This window comes from Tyto alba, unplaced genomic scaffold, assembly GCF_018691265.1.
Source record: "Tyto alba isolate M040663 unplaced genomic scaffold, T.alba_DEE_v4.0 Super-Scaffold_2, whole genome shotgun sequence".
In the NCBI taxonomy this organism is placed as follows: Eukaryota; Metazoa; Chordata; class Aves; order Strigiformes; family Tytonidae; genus Tyto; species Tyto alba.
The window spans coordinates 65389198-65411475 of NW_024881282.1; the positions used below are offsets into that span (position 1 = coordinate 65389198).

The following is a 22278-nucleotide window of genomic DNA, read 5'->3' on the forward strand; positions in this document are numbered from 1 at the left end:
GATACATTTACAAAGGCCACAGTCATCCATCCATGAAGGAAAAGCTTCTCACTATGTGACAACAAATCATAAATAAAAGTACTAATAAAACTTGAAAATTGAAATTTCATCTGACAAGCACTTAAAAATTAATTGGAACCATTTAAAAATGGAGTAACTGAAATTGTTGGATCCATTGAGGATCCATTTAAAGATCCTTTGGATCTGTTGGATCTCTAAATGTTCAGAACAATTTAAAAATAATTTCTGAGTGGTTGAGAACACCTATTGGCAGATATCCTATGAGCACAAAAGACCTTGAAATTCTCAGAGAAGGAAGTAATCGTGCCTCTTAAGACCATTCTGGGCAAGCAGTGGATGTGCAAACGCATCCTGTCACGGATACCTCTGACTTCAAGGTTCAGCTCCCTTCCTCAGCCGACACGAGCGGTGAACACCCTTGCACACGCACACACTCACACACACACACAGCACCATGCTGCGATGCCTGCCTTGGTGACAATCCCAGTCCAGCTCTGAGCAGTCCCTGCCCCAGGGAAGAAGTAGGCAGCACATATCTTCAGCCGAGGTCCAGGGGTGAGCACGCCAGAGAAATGATGCCCTCCAGTCTGAGGTGTAGTCTTGTCCCAGGTAGTTCACATTTAAGTGTTCATTCAGATCTAGTATACCTCCTGTTAAGCCAAAGAGCTGCTGCTGCATGCCTTCCTGTACAGATGCAGACACTCTAATTAATTCAGTGGCTTAGCAGTATCTCCATATATAAAGTGCGTGTTCAAAGAAGTGTGGTGTCTAAATTACAAATTACAGTTTTAGGTTGAAGATCTAAATGCTGTGATGAAAGGTGTAAATTAAATAATCAGGTTAACATTGAGTGATGGGACCTTTGTCTGGAAGTTTGAAATAGTCATCACTTTTTTCATTAACAACAAGTGATAATTAACGAGACATGGTTATTAACATTAGGTTTAGTCATGAAGGCTTTCACTGCTGATGCAGAAGCAGATGGAGTGCCTATTTATGAGTCTTATTACAGGTTAAGTCAACTGCTATGAATTTGTCTCCCAAATGTGCTAAGGGTGTAATTTATTTTCAGCCACAATTAACTTGTTAAAGATTAAAGATACAGTGGCTCCGTGAGGGATAGTGAATGTATGGCATATTACGAGGACATTTTAAGTACTGCTTTAGATGTGAAAGTCATTATGATAAGTAAATTCTTTTTCACTCAATCTTTTCTCAACCAAGGAGGTGACAAAACTCTGTAATGTTAGGACATAAACTTTATGTATGATGTGTGTTCATAAGCAGTGTGTGTTAGGGGGAGGACATTTTTTGCTTTTAGAGCTCTAGTGCCAGGCTGGTTGGCATGTTTGGCTGGTTGGTGCTGTTTTTAATGAACACAGTACGTCAGCATTCTCTGTGCCCAGCAGGCAGGACCAGACTTTCCAAAAGTGTTCAGTGATTGGAAGTAACTTTCATACTTGCCTACCTCTCACAGGCGTTTTGCACACAGTTCCTAGACTAACTCTTGAGTATTGTGCTAACATTGAAACAGCCTCTCTCACCTAGGCACCCACTAGCTCGATGGGGTGATAATGTTAAAGCCTCTTCAAAAATTAGAAAGGTGTTCCCAAGCATGTCCTGAATGTGTTCTTGGTCTGCATCCAAAATTGCCATTTCTAAGTAAAATTAAGTGCATAATGGATAGTCTTACTCCAAAAATGTCATGCAAAACCAAATCTCCTCTATGAACTTCACAAATATGTTTTTAGAGGATTCTCACTGGATTCCAAATTTAATTGTTATGTGAATTACCAGAACTGCTTTGTATGCCACAATTTTCCCTTTGATATAGCTGTCCACTTTTGCTTGTGTTTTAAGAGAATATGCCTTGTATACAGACAGAAAATTCCCAACAAATTCTGCAAGTATGGGCATGTTTCTCAGAGGCTTAATTCAAATATGCTTACCAAAGTCTTTATTATCCACATTAATGGTTGTAGACAGAATGACAACATCTACATATTCCCTATCTATTTCTCAAAGTAGTTTCAAAATTTGTTTTTGATTATAACAATTAAAGGAGGAGTTTTATCAGTGCAGTGATACAGGAACAGTACAAAAGAATTTAAAATATCAGTGCTTACACAAAGTAGTAAATGATTATATAATAGCTTCAGCCAACAGCCTGAAGAAGCAGAATGTAAATATCAAATGAGATTAATATTTTCCTGATGTATATACTTCTTTTTAAATTTAATGATTAGTGAATAATATTTCAAATAGATTAAGTGACCCAGAGTAAAGATTGTTATTAGCATGTCTAATCATATGGAGATTTTTAATTAAAGAGGCTTTGCAATGCTTACAACAGCAGTTGATTATTTAGTCCCTTGAATAGCTTGGACTCTTAACAGATGCTATTCTTATTATCTTCACATCTGGATTACAGCACAGATACAAATAACATTGTGGGTCGTAGTTAAGGTTGATTCCATTTCTATTCATACTTCAGTGCTTTAGCAACAAAGCTAGCACCTCCTGGAGTTATAAATTCCCCTTTTCTGTCTGTCAGCTTCAGGAAGTCCTCCGTGGTTAAGATGCCCCTCAGTGTTGCGATTACATTATGAAAAACTCATTTAGCCCCAGTCACAGTAGTTCCAGAGCCGCCGTTTGGTCTGTCCCAGGCAGGGCATGTTGTCTTTCACTGCATTGCCGTGTCTGCAGTAGGACCTATCGATGAATTACCAGATCTGATCTTGTACACTGCTCCATCTTCAGGCTAGCATAATCACATGAAAGAGAACAGTAATTGTGTGTGCGAATTTGGATAAGCAAGGAAGACAATGGCATTTTTTATACTTGGAGTTGTTGTGCAGCATCTACAATAGCTCCCGATGCAGAGTTCTTTCAGCTTTCACTATGTCTGAAGTGTGCTCTATCTTCTGCCTCTGTTATAGGTAAACATGCATGAACTATGTATTATGCTGAGTTAATGTAAGTTGTATGTATAATTTGGTGGTGTGATGGGGGAATATTTATATGATAGCAGTAGCATCTGACACTCCATGAAAAATGGTGTGCAAACCCATGATTTTCTTTTTTACTCAATAATGCCAGAATTCCAAAAGGTCTCAGATAATGTTTTACTTTTTGCAATATTTATTTATGTTTCTTACCCTCTAGGAAATGTTTCCAGACTGCTCACTTTTACTTAGAAGATAATACATCACCTCGAGTGATTTCTGCTCCCCCAGCTCCAATCTTCCCAGTCTCAGGTACTTTTTGTCAGCTGTTCTGTGGATTAGTGTTAGCTGTTGGAAGCTGTTGCTGTTTTGTATGTGTCCATATGAATTCTTCACATACTGTATCATCTGTAAACCAGAGATCTGTACCCTCTTGTACTAATAAACACAAGTGCATTTGATGTAGACAGAGACTAGTGTTACTAATATTCTCTCTTGTAGGTAACACAGAAGAAAAATATCCTCACCATACAGAGTTGTCTCAGAGATATTCTGTACCTCCTAGCCATCTGAGGTGTAGCCTCACTAGGAATGGCTGCTAGTGTAGCCATCTGAACTACGCTAAATAGCTCTAGTTCACCATCACAAAGCAGAGGATTACACCAGCAATATATTCTGCTGTATTTCTGCCTTTAATTGAATTTGTCACCTATGTATGGAACATGACCTATTCTTTTTGCCAGCAAGACCAATAGATGCCTCATCTATTTGCATTTCATTTGCAATTACAACATTTTCTTTAACTTATAGAGTTTACCAGCATAGTTACTACTGGTAAAGTTCTCTGTGAGCCCCTCATAAAAGCGATACACAGGTACAGAATATTATTAGCATCTTCTGGTTCCATATCCACCATAGTTACTTGGAGAAACTGTTTCCTTTCTTTCCTCCTGAAAGACTATCAGGGGAGGACATGCAGCCCACCCAGATTTTTCAGTCTGAGTAGAATTAAAAGTACTTTAGATAGATTAATTCTGCAGCAGATCCTGAGCCACATTTTTACCCATGAGAAAAGGATATCTTGTTCCACAAGTAATGCTTCTGCAAACTGTGCTATTACACAGGGGGTGCGTTCCCTTGGAATGACTAAGGGAGACAAAATCAACCCTTGTGTAGAAAACTAGTAAACACGTTTAATTAAATAAATCCCAAACATTAGGCTTCTGTTGTAACTGAATTGTAGGCATCTTTAAATGCCTCTTGTATTGATTGCTGTTGTTAGGAGATGCATAACCTTTTTCTAAATGGTTAATAGTCAGGGATATAGCTTGATTTCAGAAAACATGATTATATATGAATGTCAAGTGGCAATCATAGGAAATCTCTGCTCTTACTCTGTGTCATTAACTATATTGCAGCACAACTGTGTAATTTTCTTGCATTTTTTTCTGACCAGCTCACCTCAGGGACATCATGTTTTCCATTGCCATAATACAAAATTGCACTTACAGTTACTCTGAGAGCTTAAAATATGTGTTTTGATGCTGGAGGCTATCCTTCTGAAATACTAATAAATATTAACTTAAAGAGAAAAGTGTTTCTAAGTGACTGAAAGATACATAAAATATGTTATGGAAAAATCTGCAGGCCCTGAGGAAATATTTTTGGTTTATTTTGCGTGCAGCAGACATCAAGTGAGCCGTTTTTGTGTTTTCTATTGCACAAGTGTTTTAGCAGTGTAATTTTACAGCTATTGAGACCAACTGCAATATAATATTGGCAAAGAGTGTGGAGCAGGAAGAGCATTCTCTAACTGCTAAGTTTAATTTTTTGTTATAATTATGACCAAAAGCACACTCCACAAATCTCCTTATGTATTAAGTTTTCCTTTTGTGGGGTTTCATTGGGAGAGATAGGAGAATTGCAGTTATTCACAGAAAATGCCTTGGCACTTCACAGCATAATTCAAAGATGCATTCAGAAGAAATAATGAATTACAGGGTAATATTAGGACCCACTATCAATCTTTAAGTAGTTTCAAGTGATACCTGCCATCCAGATGTAAAATAGATTCCTGGAGTCAGAAGTGATTGAATTGGGAGATTAGCACTGGCAAGGAAGTAACACAGTAATTACACCAAAACTGAGATCTCTTTCTTCCTTACTGTCCTTGCTCTTAGGGTCATTTACCTTAACTTCTGGTTTTGTGTTTGCATATCATTAGAATAAACACTCTACACCAGGTTTCATCTCCAAAGTGTGAAGACAGCATTACACATTTGTTCAGCTTCTCTTAGGCTTGACTGGATAAATTCACTTTTTGTATTCAGATCCATGGATGTAAGTGGAAGACCAGATGGATATCAATACAAATCAACAAATTCTTGGTAACTGAAAGCTAGAATTATTAGGTGGCCTAAATGCTGAACATCTGTTGATGTAAATAACAGGTCCTTGTTCAATGTTTTTGATGTTTCTTTTTCATATGAAACAGTGATGAAATTACAAATTGTGAAAAAAACATGTTTTTAATCCATGAAAGGCTTTTAAAAAAACCTCAGAACAACAAAACAACCAAAATTATTCTTCAGAACCAAAACTAGCTGAAATTATGTCATCCTTTAACAAGTAATTAACAGAAAAGAGGACTTTGTTTACATACCATATTTTCAGGAAAAAGATTAAAAGTCCCAAAGTTTTTTGACGTGATCCCTGATGAATGTTCTGCACAAGAGTGTTTTTCTGTATTTGAGTAAAGTAAAAAGGAGATGTCCTGAAATATAAACATCAGATGGAAAATTCAGACTCAGTATCAGAACCCAGAAGTTTCATGAATCACATTTATTGGTTGAGAATGTAGATACTGTCTTTGTGGGTATCCAGAAAGTCTTAAATTTAAATCCTTCACTTAAAACTAGAAATATAAAGCCTGATGTGAGAATTTGCAGTCAGTACTCCCAGGATCAGACATAAGATTATTATCAATAGGTAATCAAAGTATCATGGGAGGAATGGGGGGAAAAATCCCTACTGGAACTACTCAGTAATGCAGTAAAAGATGAAAGCTAGTTGTAGTTTCCTTCAGATGCCAATGCAAACATGCAACACATCAGTTAAAATTATACTACTGGCATAACAGTGCATTCATTTAGTAGGCTTGGGATTATGCAGCTAGCCCCTGTACTATATTAGAGTCTCAGTGCAACATTAATCAGCCCGAAGCGCCCATAAGACCGTGCCTGATCATTTTTTCTTTATCAGTATGTCCTGGGCTCTGTGCCTACCCTCATCCTTTGAACATCTTGTAGCAAACTGCTAATCCTCCCATTTCCCCTTGACTTCACAGGGAGTTCTGAGTGCTCTTCAATTTACAGACAAGCTCAGCATCTTGCAGAATCAGCGCCTTGATTTTGGGGGCTTAAAGACAGAGCAAGACCTAGCAAGGCATTTTTTATATCTCCTTTCTAAATAGTCATTTAGAAATGTATAAGTGTTAGAAAATGATTTTAGAAATGTTAATGGTGTTAAACAGTGTTTTTATTCTTGCGGAAGCTGTATATCCAAAGTTCATGCCAAAAATTTTATTTCAGTATGTTGTGTGGATTGCCTACATATAAACTTCTTTATGTCACTGGCTTTTTATTCTTCATAAATATATTTTTTGTCTTTTCCCACCCCTAAGATGATGTTGGAGCAATTCCAATAAAGCATTTTCCAAAACATGTTGCAGATTTACATGCAAGTAATGGTTTTTCTGAAGAATTTGAGGTATGGCTCTATGACGTCATCTTTCTTCTTAGCACATACAAATAATGTTAAGTTTAAATGCCTAGAAACAAAGAACTGGGCATTACATTCTGACTTGTGGACCAATTTCATAAATGCATGTAAATATGAGTCCTGTGAGCCCGGTAAGGACTATTTATGCATAAAGACTTAAGAAGATTTATAAAAGCTAACAGGACTGGGATGCAAATGGGAATGTTTATCACTGATAAAATATTAAGTGATTGTGTGAATGAACTGCAAAGATAATGCAATCTATATGGTTTATCAGATACAGTTGCAGACCTAAAGCTTTTCCAACACTGATGCCAATTGAATTTTGCAGAAGCTACCCACATTTGCTTGTTCCATTTACAGACCAAAAAAAAAAATGAAAGTAATAATGAGCACCCATGGCAAGACTTCTGATTAACAGGGGAACTAATGTAGTCTTCATGTGTGGTAGTGAAAGCTTCACTGTTCCTTTCCTAAAGTACATGGTTCATAAGAGGTATTTCAAAATTTTGAAACATATGCTCTCATCATATAATGTTACTATCACCATATATAAATTATGAACTTCGTTTTTTCCACATTCTTATGCATTAAAAGCAATTTAAAGATAGATATGTTCTAACTTAAGTCACATAAGATAAACTTTGTAAACTCAAACTCTGTAATTAAAGCTGTGCTGTTAAAATCCTTGACAAATGATTTCTAACAAAATCAGTCAGTTGAGATGGAAACAAGTTTTTTACTTGATCTCTATTAATTTAAAATATGATTGTAACATTTCTGCTGCAAAAACAATAATACTGAAAGTTTAAAAATTCACAGTTTTGCATTTTTTAATTTTGCTTTTGTTTACCCAGCCAATGTATTGTGATCTAATGGACCAAAAATTCCACGTCATTTACCTAACCTTCTTCATCAGCATTTCTTCTCCAATTCATTTAACATTCAGGATATCCATCTGACTGTGGGACCAAACCTGTAAATATTTGTGAATGTCCAGTACACGTTCATAGGTTACGCATGTGCATACGCACTGACGGGACTGGGCTCCAGATAGACGGGCTGTTAATCAGAGCACATGTTGAAGGACTGTGTGTAAATACAATGGTAACAAAGTTCTTTCACCATTATTGAGGACAGCAATACAGAAACCAAATTGTTCATCCTAAATTTTTCTTTTTCTAAAATTGTTCTTTTCCTAAATTACAACAGTGATCCAAAAACCAAATATACTACGTCTTACTGAGCTACACCTGCACCATCTGAAATATTTTATGCTTGTTTTAACCTTTACAAAAAACTCAGTGTCCTCATCATTTCTTGGAGATCCTTTCTGGCTTTACAGACTACCCCAGAATTAGCGTCCTGGTCTTTTCTCTACCAATAAAGAACTTAGAAGATATGGAAAAATTGAAATATAGTAATTGGTTTTGCAGAGTCAGCATACATTTGGAGAGTATAGGGGTGGTTCAGGTTTTTTATTTACATTACTATAAAACAACTCATATTTCAAACTTAATTTTCAGACTGGTAACCACTTTTCATATATATATATATATTTAAGTAACTGAAAGCAATTATTAAAATAAATGCTAAAAAGTGTTGGGAAACATTATTATAGTACTTTTAGTGGTGCCAACATATTTCCTACTTAACAGTGTGGACCTTATAAATGCTTGAGTTTCCTGTCAGTTAAAGTAATCAATAAAATAAATTAATTTCATGTGTCTTGTATACTTCACGCCTGTCTTCTCAAGCCTGTCTCTCTATAAGAACATTGGGTTCATTGAGAAACGGCTGGCAGCCTGAGGGCTGTAATGCTGTCCTGCACCAGAGTGCCATGAGGCTGGCTGAGCGGCAGGCTGTCCTGCTCCACCGAAGGTTCTACAGCTGAATGCAGAGAGCAGAAGCCTTCCATGGGGAAACTAATGCAGTTATAAGGACCAATAACAAATGCAAGGAACAGTTAAAGAAGTAAATAGTCTGGCTAAAGTCAATGATGTTGCTTGTGTGCGTCAGCTTTCACTGGCCCAACGTCTAACATTAAAGCTAAAGATAGAGGAATGGTTGCCAGTATTTTAACAGGAAAATTGCCTCTTGTTTCCTTTAAGAGTTATGTCAAAATATTCAGCTTTGGTGTTATTATGGAGATATATCTTGCATGACCATAACTGTTTTCCATATAGTAATTGTAATTTATATAAACACTTTTATCCATTTGTTCTGTGCTGTGGAATTTGATTTTTTTTACTTTTTTTGCATTCATTCCCTCATTAGACACTGAAAGAGTTTTATCAGGTAAGGAATTATTTCACTGCATTTCTTTTAGCAATGAAGTAGTTATATCATAGATAATTGGGTATAAGGTTGTGGTTCTTTTTGTGCTGATTTACTGTATTTTAAGACATTTTATGTATCTTAATACTTACTAAAGTATGACATACATCTTTTTTTTCAGGAAATCCAGAGCTGTACTGTAGATCTAGGTATTACATCAGACAGCTCTAATCACCCCGACAACAAGAATAAGAATCGATACATAAACATTGTTGCTTGTAAGTAAATGCATCACTTGGTGTTTTGTTTAAGAAATAATTTATAGACAAGTATAGATCTATATGTTGTTTGAGGTAAAAAAAATACCTCTACACCAAAAGCTATGGCTACTGTTTAGCAAAATGCTTGGAGAGGAGTAGCATGATATTTCACATCTCTTCAAGTTAGTCCTCTGGCATTCTGCTGCTTTGATGAGCTTGTGTTAGAAAGACATATCTGTGTCTTCTGCGATGGCCCAAAGGGAGTTGGGAGATTTCATTATAATGCCATTATAAAGCTAAAGAAGCTGTGCTTTGATTGCCAAAATTAATCCATCTTTGATCTGGAATAATGATGATTTATCCTCTCTAGGAGCTTCACAATCCCTGTTTATAGTTACTGTCACATATAAATATAAAAATATAAATGTACTGGGTTTATGCTGTATTGCATGCTGCCACAATGTAATAGATCAGATTCACTAGCCAGGACACACGTTTTCCCATTGCGTCACCCTTCTTCTCTACCCCAGATTTTTATTTGCTGAAACACATCTATTCAGTTTTGTTAATCTCTCTTTGAAGCTATTGCTTCTGGGATCTTGATCATTTTGGTGCTTTAATGTATTTTTCTTAACTCTCTATAGTATTTCAACTTTGTTCTGATAACGAGAAGCTCTAAATTAAATACATGCTCAGCATCCAGCATCACTAGAGCTTAAGAGAAAGAGACAGGATCAGTGCATCTGGCAGAAGACACTGTAAACCAGCAGCAAGAAATCCCAGTCCACCTGGCTGAAGATACCTCTAGAGGGACAGAAAGTCAAGGATTTTCCTCTGCCACTCTGTGTTTGTACCTAGTTATAGAAAAGGTGCCAACCCAGCAGCTTTTTTATCAAAGGGCAGTGTGCAAGCAGCTTCAGGCAGCTCAGGTAGCAAGAATTGCCCTGTGCAACTGGATCGTCTCTAGTCCTTATAATCAGTGCAGGCTACACAAAGCTTCAGCTCTCCCAGAGTTTGGTAGCCACTGCTGACCAGCTGGTAGCCACCGCTGACCCGCTTCTCCAAGGTCTCATTGCTCTCCCGGTCTCTGCTCTTTAACTTGGAATTAATGTGTCTAAACACTGGTATCTCCTGTCATTTGAGACATCCCACTTTGCAGGCTTGGCAGTCATGACAGGATTTACAGAAGACCCAGGCACCTTCACAAGCAGCAGCTGGAGGCTGTAGGGGAATATGTCACAGTGCCTAAAATGACCCCAGGTGCTGCTGTTCAGGCAACTAAATTTTGAATCCCATGAATCGTTGGATTCATTAGTTTATTTTTATGCAAACTAGAATTTTGAATCCAATTCATACCTGAGCGCAGGATGTTTCATATATGATTGTCACTATATTAGTCTTACGTATTGTAAAACTCCATTTCAGTATTTTTTTAAAAGATTTCTTATTGGAAGAATATAATTCTTGCAGAAAACTATGCTTATTTTCTCCCTTGTTTTACTGCAGATGATCATACTAGGGTTAAATTAGCACAGCTTGCAGAAAAGGATGGAAAACTGACTGATTACATTAATGCCAACTACGTGGATGTAAGTGCCTTTTCTACCTGCCAGCCTATTCATCTGTCAGCCTTTTCTGTAAATACTGAGGTATGAAGGTGAACAGACTGAATTAAAAAAAAAAAAAAAAAAAAAAAAAAGCACAAGATTGCAGATTTTGTTAATAAAACCTTTAATGATCTAAGTTAAGCCTACAAAGTTAAAATACAGGTAAAACTCCAATTCTTTCTTGAATCTGTCTTCATATGGTAGCAGATGCAGCTTAGTGAAGAGCTTTATGAAACAAAAAATGTTCTGTCACTTCTGAGTCATTTTAGAAGCATTTTGCATCTGAATGTTTGTTCTTTTATACATTTTTGGTAAGTGGTTAATTCTTCTGTCTGAGATAATCTTATGAGAGTCAGATGCCATTTGGCTGAGTGCCTCACCGAGGTACCATTTATCCAGTTTTCGATGCCCAGTAATTTACATGTGAATGATCTTGGTTAATTTTTTAAACCACTGTCATAACAGATGTCTCATAATCACTGTCATGTCAACATTCTGATGGAACATGGGCACTTGAACATATATCCTCTTTGGTGGAATAACAAACATTGACATAACAGTTGCATTCATATGTCATATGGTACCAGAGGGTTTCTGTGATTTGGATAGTTATAAATTCAAAAGTACTTAAAAGCTTTTGAGATTCTTTAAAAATAGATACATAAAATGTCATGTACTCCTCCCAACCTCCTTTTGCTCACGGACTGTGATTTGACAAGTGTCATTTGTTACATTTCAATTTAGGGCTACAACAAGCCAAAAGCCTACATTGCAGCTCAAGGGCCTCTGAAATCGACAGCAGAAGATTTCTGGAGAATGATATGGGAACATAACGTAGAAGTTATTGTGATGATAACTAATCTCGTTGAGAAAGGAAGGGTATGAGTACCTTTGTCTATTATTTATTTCTCTGATGTTGATAGGTCTACCTCTGGCAGACTCCTTTCTCTCTTTTAAAAATCTGTATTAGGCATTTATTGAGCAAAAAGCAACAGTTTGTATTAGTTGCTTGTACTTGGCTATAGAAGTATAACATTGAGGATTTGTGGTATGAAACTGAAAAAAACATTTAAACTTAATTGTCAACAACTGAAGTCTTGAAAGTGCCATGTTCTAACTAAAAAAGATTGTCTTATACTGAAAAAATTACTTCTTGTATATATTTAGGACAGTGGACCTTGTGCCACATTCTGCTAGCAATCTGCTCTCCATCATTCTCTTTCTCAGGGGTGCCTTAGACCCTGGAAAGGAGAAGGTCATAGTTCAGGTAAATTTTTCTGGATATTCACTGGCTGCTCCCTGTTACATCCCATGGGACCCACAGTTCCTTTCCTGCTACGTGACTAGATACATATTTGGCCAGTGAGACAAAATGAGATCAAACCCCACCACAGGATATGTGTTTCTGTTATGTGATGGGGGTATACAAGTATTCTGGGGTCACATGAGGTGACATCGCATCACACTTGCCACACACTGGCAGCCATGCCTAAAATGCACGTCAGTCTTGTCATATGAGCAATTAAGCATCTATCAGATGATACAGACACAGCGAATGCAGACAAGGGCTGCACTGGGAATACCACTTCATTTATAATACCACGTGTCATGGATTAACCCCAGTCAGCCACTAAGCACCACGCATCTGCTCGCTCACTCCTCCCCACTCTCAGTGGGATGGGGAGAATTGGAAAAAAGGTAAGACTCACAGGTTGAGATAAACACAGTTTAATAAGTAGAATAAAATAAAGTACAATAATAATATAATGATAATTGTAATGAAAAGGAATCTAATAAAAAAGAGAAATAAACCCCAAGAAAAGACAAGTGATGCACAATGCAGTTGCTCACTGCCCACTGATCAATGCCCAGCCGGTCCCCAAGCAGGGATCCACCCCTCCCAGCCAACTCCCCCCAGTATGTATACTGCGCATGACATCATATGGTATGGAATATCCCTTTGACTAGTTTGGGTCAGCTGTCCTGCCCATGGTCCCTCCCAGCTTCTTATGCATCTCCTCGCTGGCAGAACATGGGAAACTGAAAAATCCTTGGCTTAATGTAAGTGCTACTTAGCAACGACTAAAACATCAGTGTGTTACCATTATTCTCACACTGAATCCAAAACACAGCACTGTACCAGCTACTAGGGAAAAAATTAACTCTATCCCAGCTAAAACCAGAACAGCATGCTATAATGTACTCTTCCAGTACTCCTAGACAAGGCTATGTGGCTGCGCAGCCAAAAGGCTGCACATCACAGCTCTCTCCTGTATATTCAGGCCACACACAAGCTCGTCCTTACCCTGACTGGTCAGATATAAGCATACTCTATCCGTGCTATGAACCAACCAAAAGCCACATACAGCTCTACTAACTTGACTATTTGTTATTTTCTTTAGAGTGCTTACAGAATGGCAAGTTCCAAAATATGAGTGCTGTAGCTCTGATAGTATGATTTGAACCCCTCTTTTTTTGAGTATTCCAAATAAATAGCCACCTTTACAGCACAAAATAAATACACATTATTTGTTCTCTTGTGCTGAAAATCATGTCTATTATAAACTGGGTATATTGAGAGTCCCTGTATGTTTTTGTGGTTGACTGTGTTCTTAAATTTGAACATTTCATCTTGCTAGCTTGACATTTTGTCTTCTTCCTCTTTTTCTGTTTTTCATCTGCTTTCTAACAGAGAAAATGTGACCAGTACTGGCCTGCTGAAGGTAGTGAAGAATATGGGAACTTCTTGGTTACTCAGAAGAGTGTTCATGTACTTGCCTATTACACTGTGAGGAATTTTACTCTTAGAAATACCAAGATCAAAAAGGTTTGTGGCATCCTGAAAACATAGTTGGGCAAAAGGGAGATGTTGAATGTTGCTCAGGATATTTTTTTTAGGCAGTTGGCACCTCTTTTCTGTTGTATATGTAAAGCTGAATCCTGTAGGTCTCAGCCAGCCAAGATGTTTGTCAACTTCAGTTAATTTGACCAGACCAACAAACTGAGAGGACACTGGCCTGTAGTACTGGTGTGATGTAGGACCATCAGGGAAAAAGCAGTGATCACATTGGAAAGCTGATGTGAACTTTGCCTGCCTGGTGAGCAGGAGGATACTTTTTCAGAAAGAGAGCAACTAGTAGAAAATGTGGTATGAATTAAATTATCCACCTCTGCTATCCATTTTCCTTTTTAAGGACAGGTGAATCCACACCTTGTTTTATTGTAATCAGAACCAGCATGCTCCAGCTCATCAGTGTGACACTGGCTACTTTGAGGGGCATTCTGAAAGATTAATTTATTTCAGACGGATACCTAGTCTCAGCCTCCCTGTACAATTAATGGATAAAGTATAGCACTTACTGTCAAGTAATTTATTTTGCCTATTTTAGGAACCAATCTTTGAATGAGATGACCTGCTCTCTGAAGGTATCCCTGCCTCTGAGTTGCCACTGAGGGAGGGAGCTTAGAAAAGCAGCCTACACAAGCCGACTTCCCTTGTAGATTGCTAAAGCTGCGTGAGGTGAATCCTACTCTTTCCATCCACCCACCAGAGGAGCAAAGTGGCAGAAACAGCTGGTGATGCTTAAGAGCAGCTGTAATTTGTTATCCCTCCAGCGCTCTTAACCTTTCTCTAATGGCTTTCTAAGGGACAGTGCTAGGTTATTTTTCCATTCAGAGGGCAAGCTGATGGGGCAGAAGCAATGGCCCTTCCTCTTCTCTGTGAAATCTGGAATATCCAGAGCTATGTGACATGCTGTTAACTAATTCGGGACAGTCCTAATTCAGAGAACTGTCAGGTATGGAAGTAAAATCATGAAGAATTGCTGTTCATATGTGAGCTGCTTATATATGGAATTATTTTTCTGTTGCAGGGTTCCCAGAAAGGGAGGTCTAGTGGACGTATAGTAACTCAGTACCATTATACCCAGTGGCCTGACATGGGTGTTCCAGAATACACGCTGCCCGTGCTCACCTTCGTGCGGAAGGCATCACATGCCAAGCGTCATGCTGTCGGGCCGGTTGTGGTTCATTGCAGGTGTGGTTTTTACTGCCGTAAGGTTCACTCTGCTTTTGTTTTGCAGAAAAAAATAATTTTTCAGTGGTGGGTTAAGCAAACCTTTGCTCTCATGTTTAACAATTCCTGATGGAATAAGATTAATTTGTTAGCTCATATTTCTATCCTTGGTAAGGCCAACTAACCAACTGTCTGTGCCACTTCTATAAATCTCCATAAACAAGATGCTGCTGCTCTATACTGTTCCTCTTTTTCTTTTTTGCAAAAAATCTTTTCTTTTTACTTGTTTTGCGCACATTTCTATACTACTTTCTTGATTGCTATGAGCTCAACCAGATACATATATAGCAGTAATTGTTTCATTTCTGCAAATGTATCGTTAGGATGTTTTTGGCTCATGCTTTCTTTGGTGCAGGGATACTCTGTAATCCTAAGAGGAGCTCTGTCCACAAAAGAAGATTCACTCTATTCCTGGCTGACCTACAACTCTGCTGTTTTTAACATTACTGTGTGCTCTAGCAGTCATTTGCAATGGAGGAGCATTCTGGGGACTGGTTTGAGGTCTGCATGTGCCGCAGCGTGCAGGCAGGTGTTCTGTCAGTGCTCACTAAAACTGGGCAGCTCAGGGAAAATTGGTTAAAAAGGGCTTGTAGGGCCTGGAATGACTTCACAATGCCCGTGAAGGACCGGGTTATTGTAAAATATATAAGCAGGTTCTGGTTTTCCACTGTAGTACCTCACCTTTGATGGAACATTTGGAAAGAGAACCTCCTCATGAATTCTGTCCTTCTGGAGCTGACTCTGAGGAAGCCAACAGGTAAAGTTGCCTCACAAATACTGCAAATGAAGATATTTTCTTTCTGGGATGATCTAATCTGACTGAAATCTGTTTTTAGCTTGGAAAATTAAAATTCCACATTTTGGTTGTTCTGCTGCTATCTAGATCCTGCCTGTTCTTGGGAAGTTCAAAATAAGAGTTTCCCCAAAATACCAAGTCTGTGATCTGTGCCAGCTGGCTGAGAGATCAGTAGTACAGTATAAGTCAATTAAACTGAGTTTTTAAAAAATGAACAGTGGTAAGTTGTGTGGCTTCAGTCAGACCTCTCCATTGGGTCATAGATATAGCTCACCTCTGTCTGCAGGCAGTTTTATTCAGCTTTTAGTTCACCTGTCTCCATTCATTAAGGAATTTCAAAGGAGTCGTCTCATGTTAGAAATGTAACTTTTATTTATCTTTACAGGCTATATGGAGGACACAGATGACGAACTTCATGAAACATTTTTTAGCTATTTTTATGTTTTGGTACTTTTTAATGTTTTGTCTTTCATAGCAAGTACAGATGATGTCTGGTAATCTTTACACTTTTTGTGTCTAATAGTGTGTTAATAACCTGGACCTTTCAGTTTTACATCATGTTTATTTAGACAGTTTATTACAGCAGTCTGAGCTCACATTACCCATGTTTTGTGCCACTTCTGTGGAAGAAATGAGATGACTGAATTAGCATGTATGGACTGAGCTCGGATCTGCCCACAGGGGACCATGCAGACCCAGCACAGTGTTGCTGTCAAGTGACATGTACCGATACACATAAAGTTTCCTCATAGTATAGAGGGGAATTACATCTGACTAATTTCCATATATACCTAGATAACAAAAAATGACCTCTTGACCTTGTACTCCCTGTAAAGGTTTTTTAAGAAAGAAAAAGTTGGGTTTTAATATTATGATACAGCTGATTTTGTGTTAAATGAGTCAGAATTCATAACAGGAGTGAGTTGATTAACCCTTTCTTCTGTACCTTCCCTTTTTAAGAAGGGTTTCAACCACTGCTTGTCCTTTTAGCTGTATCTGGAGAGCACTAGGCTTTTTCTTTTACAGATGTTCCTTCAGCAGCTCTGCCACTTCCTGGGGTTTTCCTCAGTCCAGTATCTCTGAAATCTCCTGTACCTGAATGGGTGGCATAATGCAACTTTCCTTTTAAAGTGATGTGTTTTTCAACACAGAAGAACTTGGGCATATCAACTGTGCCCAAATGTTGACATATGCCACTCCTTCTAGGTATACTTGACAAAGTATCCTAAGGAACATCAGAGGCCTGAAAATTGCAGATCAGCAGGAAGCCTTTTAGTTCTATTTCAACTGATACTTCAAAAATTGATAAAAATCGACACTTTAAAAATCATTTGAGAAAATTATCTTTAGATATCTTCTTGCACAGAGAAGATGAGTTGTATTTTTCTTCATTACCATCCTTGAAGCTTTAGCAAAGTAATAGAATTGTCTAATAATATGATTTGTAGAGAAAAACCTTCCCTACACAGCAGTTTGTTCAAAAAACTATGTATAAGAAACAGTTCTTTTCATTATTGTTTTACTTCAGGCTCAAGAGTATTTTTTTGTTTTATAGTGCTGGTGTTGGAAGGACAGGCACATACATAGTGTTAGACAGCATGCTGCAGCAAATTCAGCATGAAGGTACAGTCAACATATTTGGATTCTTAAAACACATACGTACTCAAAGGAACTACTTGGTGCAGACTGAGGTAAGACTAAAATATATATAGCGAGAGACTATTATAGACTATTTCTGTTTGCAGAAGAGATGATAGTCGTCTTTTTTGGCACCACCAGAAAGACTGGCAACCAGTCACCGTGCTGGACTTACCCTTTTGCTTCCCTTGTTTTTATACAGACATCCTTTGAGGCTCGTTTAGAGCAATGCACCAGAAATGACCTATCTGTGGGCTCTTGTCTGTTTATTACGGAGGATTCAGAAGAGAGAAAGTCTTTATAAATCATGCTTCCCACAGTAGCACTTCCTTCACAGGGCATGCATCTTTGTTACAGACTTTTTTAAAGGAAACACCATTGTTAGGTGTTCGGCTTTTCACTGAACTTGATCAAATGGTTGATATCAGCAATAAAAAGTAGGGAAAAAAGCTGTTTCAGACAGAAAATTATCTATATCTGCTTTAAACAGAAGATTACATATAGAATAGTGAAAGACCAGAAGAAAACAATAAGGACAACAGCAGGGCATTTGAAAGTCTATTTAAGGTTTCAAGAACAGGTGGTTAAATTCCCCAGTGCCTTTCAATAGAAAAAAGGTAATCAACAACAGCATGGGCACTTGTTCCAAAGGATGTGAGAGAGAAAATAGAGGATAGCAGTAGGAAGTGGGAGTGATCACTTTATTGCAAGAAAGACAGGGAGAATCACATAACAAGCTGACTTGAAAATTTGACTCAAGGCTATGCTAGCATTTTTAACTCTGTTCTGTGAACAAGAGATACCACAGGTGGTGGGGATTTGGTATTATATCATATATAGGTTGCACGTGTAGTTCAGTTGTGCTTGCCAATGTGTATTGTCACTGTGGAAGGGCAGCTTTCGCTGTAGAGGATCACTTTTGAGAAAACTCCCCTATAGCAGCATTGCTGTGAAGAAATACTGACCACGTCAGAAGTGGCAAATTAGCCAGAGGTGTCCAAGGGAATCTGAAAATAATCAGAGCTCAGATGTTTGATTTTATTTTCCTAGGAGCAATACATCTTCATTCATGATGCATTGGTCGAAGCGATACTCAGTAAAGAAACAGAAGTCCTTGAAACTCACATTCATGCCTATGTTAATGCTCTCTTAATACCTGGACCAACAGGAAGGACCAGACTGGAGAAACAATTCAAGGTGAGCTCTCCAAGATAGTAGCAGGAAAAGCTTTAGGCTTGCAAGCTGGAACGACTTAGAAGTAGGTACCTCAGTACAACTTTCATTAGCTTTCTCGATCTGAAGTTTAACTTGTGAGCCTAAATTCAGAGAATTTTAACAAGTGCATGCAGTCAGTTGTGACAAAAGAATTATCTGCATACAGTTTAACAAGGAATTTAAAAAAACACAAAAAAGGAGCATGAGAAATAGGCCAGCAAGTAGCTTTTGGAAAATCTGACTACATGCCTTTGCAGAAAGATCCCAAAGATAAAACAACAGTCTGGAAAAGTGTCATTCTGGCACAAATGTCATGAGCTATATTGGTCAGTCAACATATTCCCCTCAGTGTACAGCACTGATTAGAAGACAGACGTCACCTCAGCAGGCGATAAGTGAACATTCTGGTGCTTATGGATGTGGAGGTCAGTTGTGTGCATACACGGAACTTTGAGTCACCCAGAGAAAGAGTAAACCCATCTGGGCAACAGCTCATTGACTCTTGGGGAGAGTGGGAAGTCCAGCTTGCTCACTGGGTCACTCGCAGAGGAAACACAGAAAATCCTACCTTTGCAAATTAATTTGAATTCAGAGAAGTAAAATCACACTTAAATGTTTTCCAGATTATGTGGCAAAACAGACTTTGTCCCTAATTTAACAGGAAATTAATTATTAGAACCTTTCTCTCTAAGGATTTTCTTTCTAAGGAGGCCTACATGGGATAATGTGTATTCTTTCTACAGTTAGCTATTAGAACATTAGTAAAAAACTTAAGCAGATAAGTCTGTAGATAATGTCAAGAGATAATGAGGCTATGAAATATATTAATATATTTATTTTATGAAGTATTTTGGTCACATGGGATCAGTAATTAGTATTTCTTCAAAAGATAATGAACAGCACAGAACAGAACAGGAAAAACATACCAAAGGATTTCAGACTTTTCTGTTATCCTGGCTTGAATGATCTGACAGCATTGCACTGTTTTTTCCTAAGGAAAAGTACGGATTCTTAGCTGTGATAATCTTAGCGAAGTAAGCATCCCACCTTCCCTACACGGATGAAACAATAAAACACATAATATATACAAACAGAGTATGTAAATATATATAAACACAGAGTGTGCAGTGCAAATTGCAGGAGCTGTGCAGAGCTCCAATTTCAAGAGGGTAAATATTATCAGACAAGGACATGTCTCATTCACTCTTGCCTTTGCAGCTAAAATTATTAGATTAATAACAAAAATTTGGAGTCTCATTTTACTGAAGAACTGTTAGATGAAAAAAAAATGTGGTCTGATTTATTTTGATGGAACTCTCTGGTTTGCTATCTGTTTTTCCAAAGGAGGGGCAGCTTCTGAAAGCTACACATGCCCAGCCCAAAACATCACAGAAAATTCCTTTGAATTGTTTTGAACGTTTTGATGAATATGTTTTAACTAGTAATTAAAAAAAAAAAAAAAAAGACCACTAAAAACTAGGAAAAATCTGCTTTCCAAACTTATTTCATGCCTAAGCACTGTATATACACCATTGTGGGGTGTGGGTGTGTGTGTGTGTGTATATAAAATATATATATTTTATATATATACACACACACACACAAATTCCTTCTAATACTCTTGTGTGTTTTAATTGTATTAATTGAAACAAGTAAGCTATTGAGACTCCCCAGATCAGTCCTATTTTCTTCTCATAGATTTGGAGAGAAAATCTAGAAGCTCATAACTGGGGTATCTAGAGCTGTGTCACACCAGGAGCTATATTATCTGTATAACAATGCAGTTTTTTCTGCACAGGCATTTACTGTTTTCCAAAAGTATTAAAAGTTACAGAAGCATCCGTGCAGGCAAAATGGAAGTGACACTGGGTTGGCAACAAGCAGTAGGGGGCTGGATGTGGGAACAACCTAAAGTGGTATTTCCTTCAAATACATTCTTAGGGACTGAGGGCTCCAGAATCATTTGAACTGATAAAATACTGAAAAGATTCTGTTGACTTGCTAACTAGTTTAGTCATCTAGTTATCTGGCTAAAGGTAAGAGGGACAGCCAACCTGCAGTATGTGCACCCTTCTGTTTAATGCAGATAATGAAGGAATGGCTTTTTTACAGTGACCTGTTTCAGTTTTTGGTTTTGTTTTTTTGGTTTTTTTTTGTTTGTTTGTTTGTTTGTTTGTTTTTTTGGTTTTTGTTTTTTTTTTTAATTTGTTTCAGTTACTGAGCCAGTCTAACACACAGCAGTGTGATTATTCAACTGCACTCAAACAGTGTAACAGAGAAAAGAACCGAACTTCATCTATCATTCCTGGTAAGCTTGTTCAAATACGCTTCTCAGAGTGGAAAAATATTTATGAACTGTGTGTACATGTCAGACTTTTAACTATTCCTCAGAGCTGAAGATGTCTGCATTGGTGTGGAGCAATGTTTTGTACTTTAATGAAGAAGTTATTTGTCTAAGTACTACATACATAGGAAAACAAAATAGATGGCTGGATAACACTTTATCCTGATTGGTGGATCTTAGTGTTATCATTACTGTAAGATAAGTGAGATAATTGCTACAATATATGAGTCATTGCAACATCTGTACTAGTTCATGCTTTTTTTTTTTACAGTGGAAAGATCTCGAGTGGGTATCTCATCCCTATCTGGTGAAGGGACAGACTACATCAATGCTTCCTATATTATGGTAAGTCATTTAATTGTGATTTGGAAAAACGACGTCCCATTGTATAACTGTGTTCAGAGCTGCCCTGTGTCCACATTAGGATGGCACAGTCGTGATTTTGAAAGTTCCTTTCTTCCATTATTCACTCTGCCTGAAAGAGTTACTTCCCCCCGGAGGTATGATTACTGTTATAACTTTTTAAAAGTTTGGTTAAGTGCATTGAATTTTGACAATCTATAGAACCAGAAATGCCATCATAGTTTTAAAAACTAGTAAAGCTAAATGCCAGCTATGGAAGAATCTTTTGAGATGAACTGCAAGTGTTAACTAATGAGTTAGTTTTTGATGGCTGTACCGTGGTTTGCTTTCCTACATGCTCACCTTACAGAGCTTTTGCAACTGGTGTAGCCCAAGGCACTGTAGCTCTTCAGTTTTCCATTATCTTTTTGTTCTCTGGGTTTTCTTCAACTCTTTTCCCCTTCATTAGCTGAGAGGGAGGAGTAAATGCTTCCTGGACATTCAGGAAGGAGATGGGAAAGCTCCCTGCAGTGCTGTGGATGCCTGATGCTTCATCGGGTACATTAGTGCAAAGGAACTCTCTTTTGTGGTAAGAAGTTGATTTGGGACATCTGTACAAATCAAGAGACAGCTTGGGATTTTTGCAGATCTTTCAAATATTCTATTATTTGTTTGGGGTTGCTACCTCCTCTGGAATTCTGGCTAATGTAGAAAAATTAGCATGTGTATATAAATTAATGTATTTTCATTCTGAGTTGGCTATTCAAGCCTCCACTGATTTAATCTTTTTTTTTTTTTTTTTGATCAAATGTTTTAAAGTTTTAAAAATTATTTCAGTGTAATTGATTTTATTCTTTTCATCTGGAAAACACTGCAGTGGAAGTTTTATATTCTTCTAATATTTACAGGAAGACAAAGAAGGCACAAGTCTGCAATTTATTTTCTAGGCTTCTAGCTCTGTCCATGGGAAACTTTCTT

The 22278-nt window shown here is 37.7% G+C and overlaps 1 protein-coding gene across 6 annotated transcripts in view; it reads left to right on the plus strand.

Annotated features, from left to right (window-relative positions):
- The window catches only part of PTPRZ1 (protein tyrosine phosphatase receptor type Z1), a 141725-nt gene that overhangs the window by 113883 nt on the left and 5564 nt on the right, over positions 1-22278 (plus strand). For 2 of the 6 annotated variants that reach the window (XM_033011484.2, XM_033011486.2), the window contains exons 14-25: positions 3187-3278; positions 6649-6734; positions 9024-9044; positions 9205-9301; positions 10790-10872; positions 11635-11769; positions 13583-13717; positions 14763-14926; positions 17317-17452; positions 18450-18596; positions 20829-20922; positions 21230-21303. In XM_033011484.2, the coding sequence (XP_032867375.1) occupies positions 3187-3278; positions 6649-6734; positions 9024-9044; positions 9205-9301; positions 10790-10872; positions 11635-11769; positions 13583-13717; positions 14763-14926; positions 17317-17452; positions 18450-18596; positions 20829-20922; positions 21230-21303 (1264 nt within the window). Of the gene's footprint in view, positions 1-3186; positions 3279-6648; positions 6735-9023; positions 9045-9204; positions 9302-10789; positions 10873-11634; positions 11770-13582; positions 13718-14762; positions 14927-15638; positions 15723-17316; positions 17453-18449; positions 18597-20828; positions 20923-21229; positions 21304-22278 lie in introns of all 6 variants that reach the window. The other 4 variants (XM_033011485.2, XM_033011487.2, XM_033011481.2 and 1 more) reach the window with 3 other exon arrangements.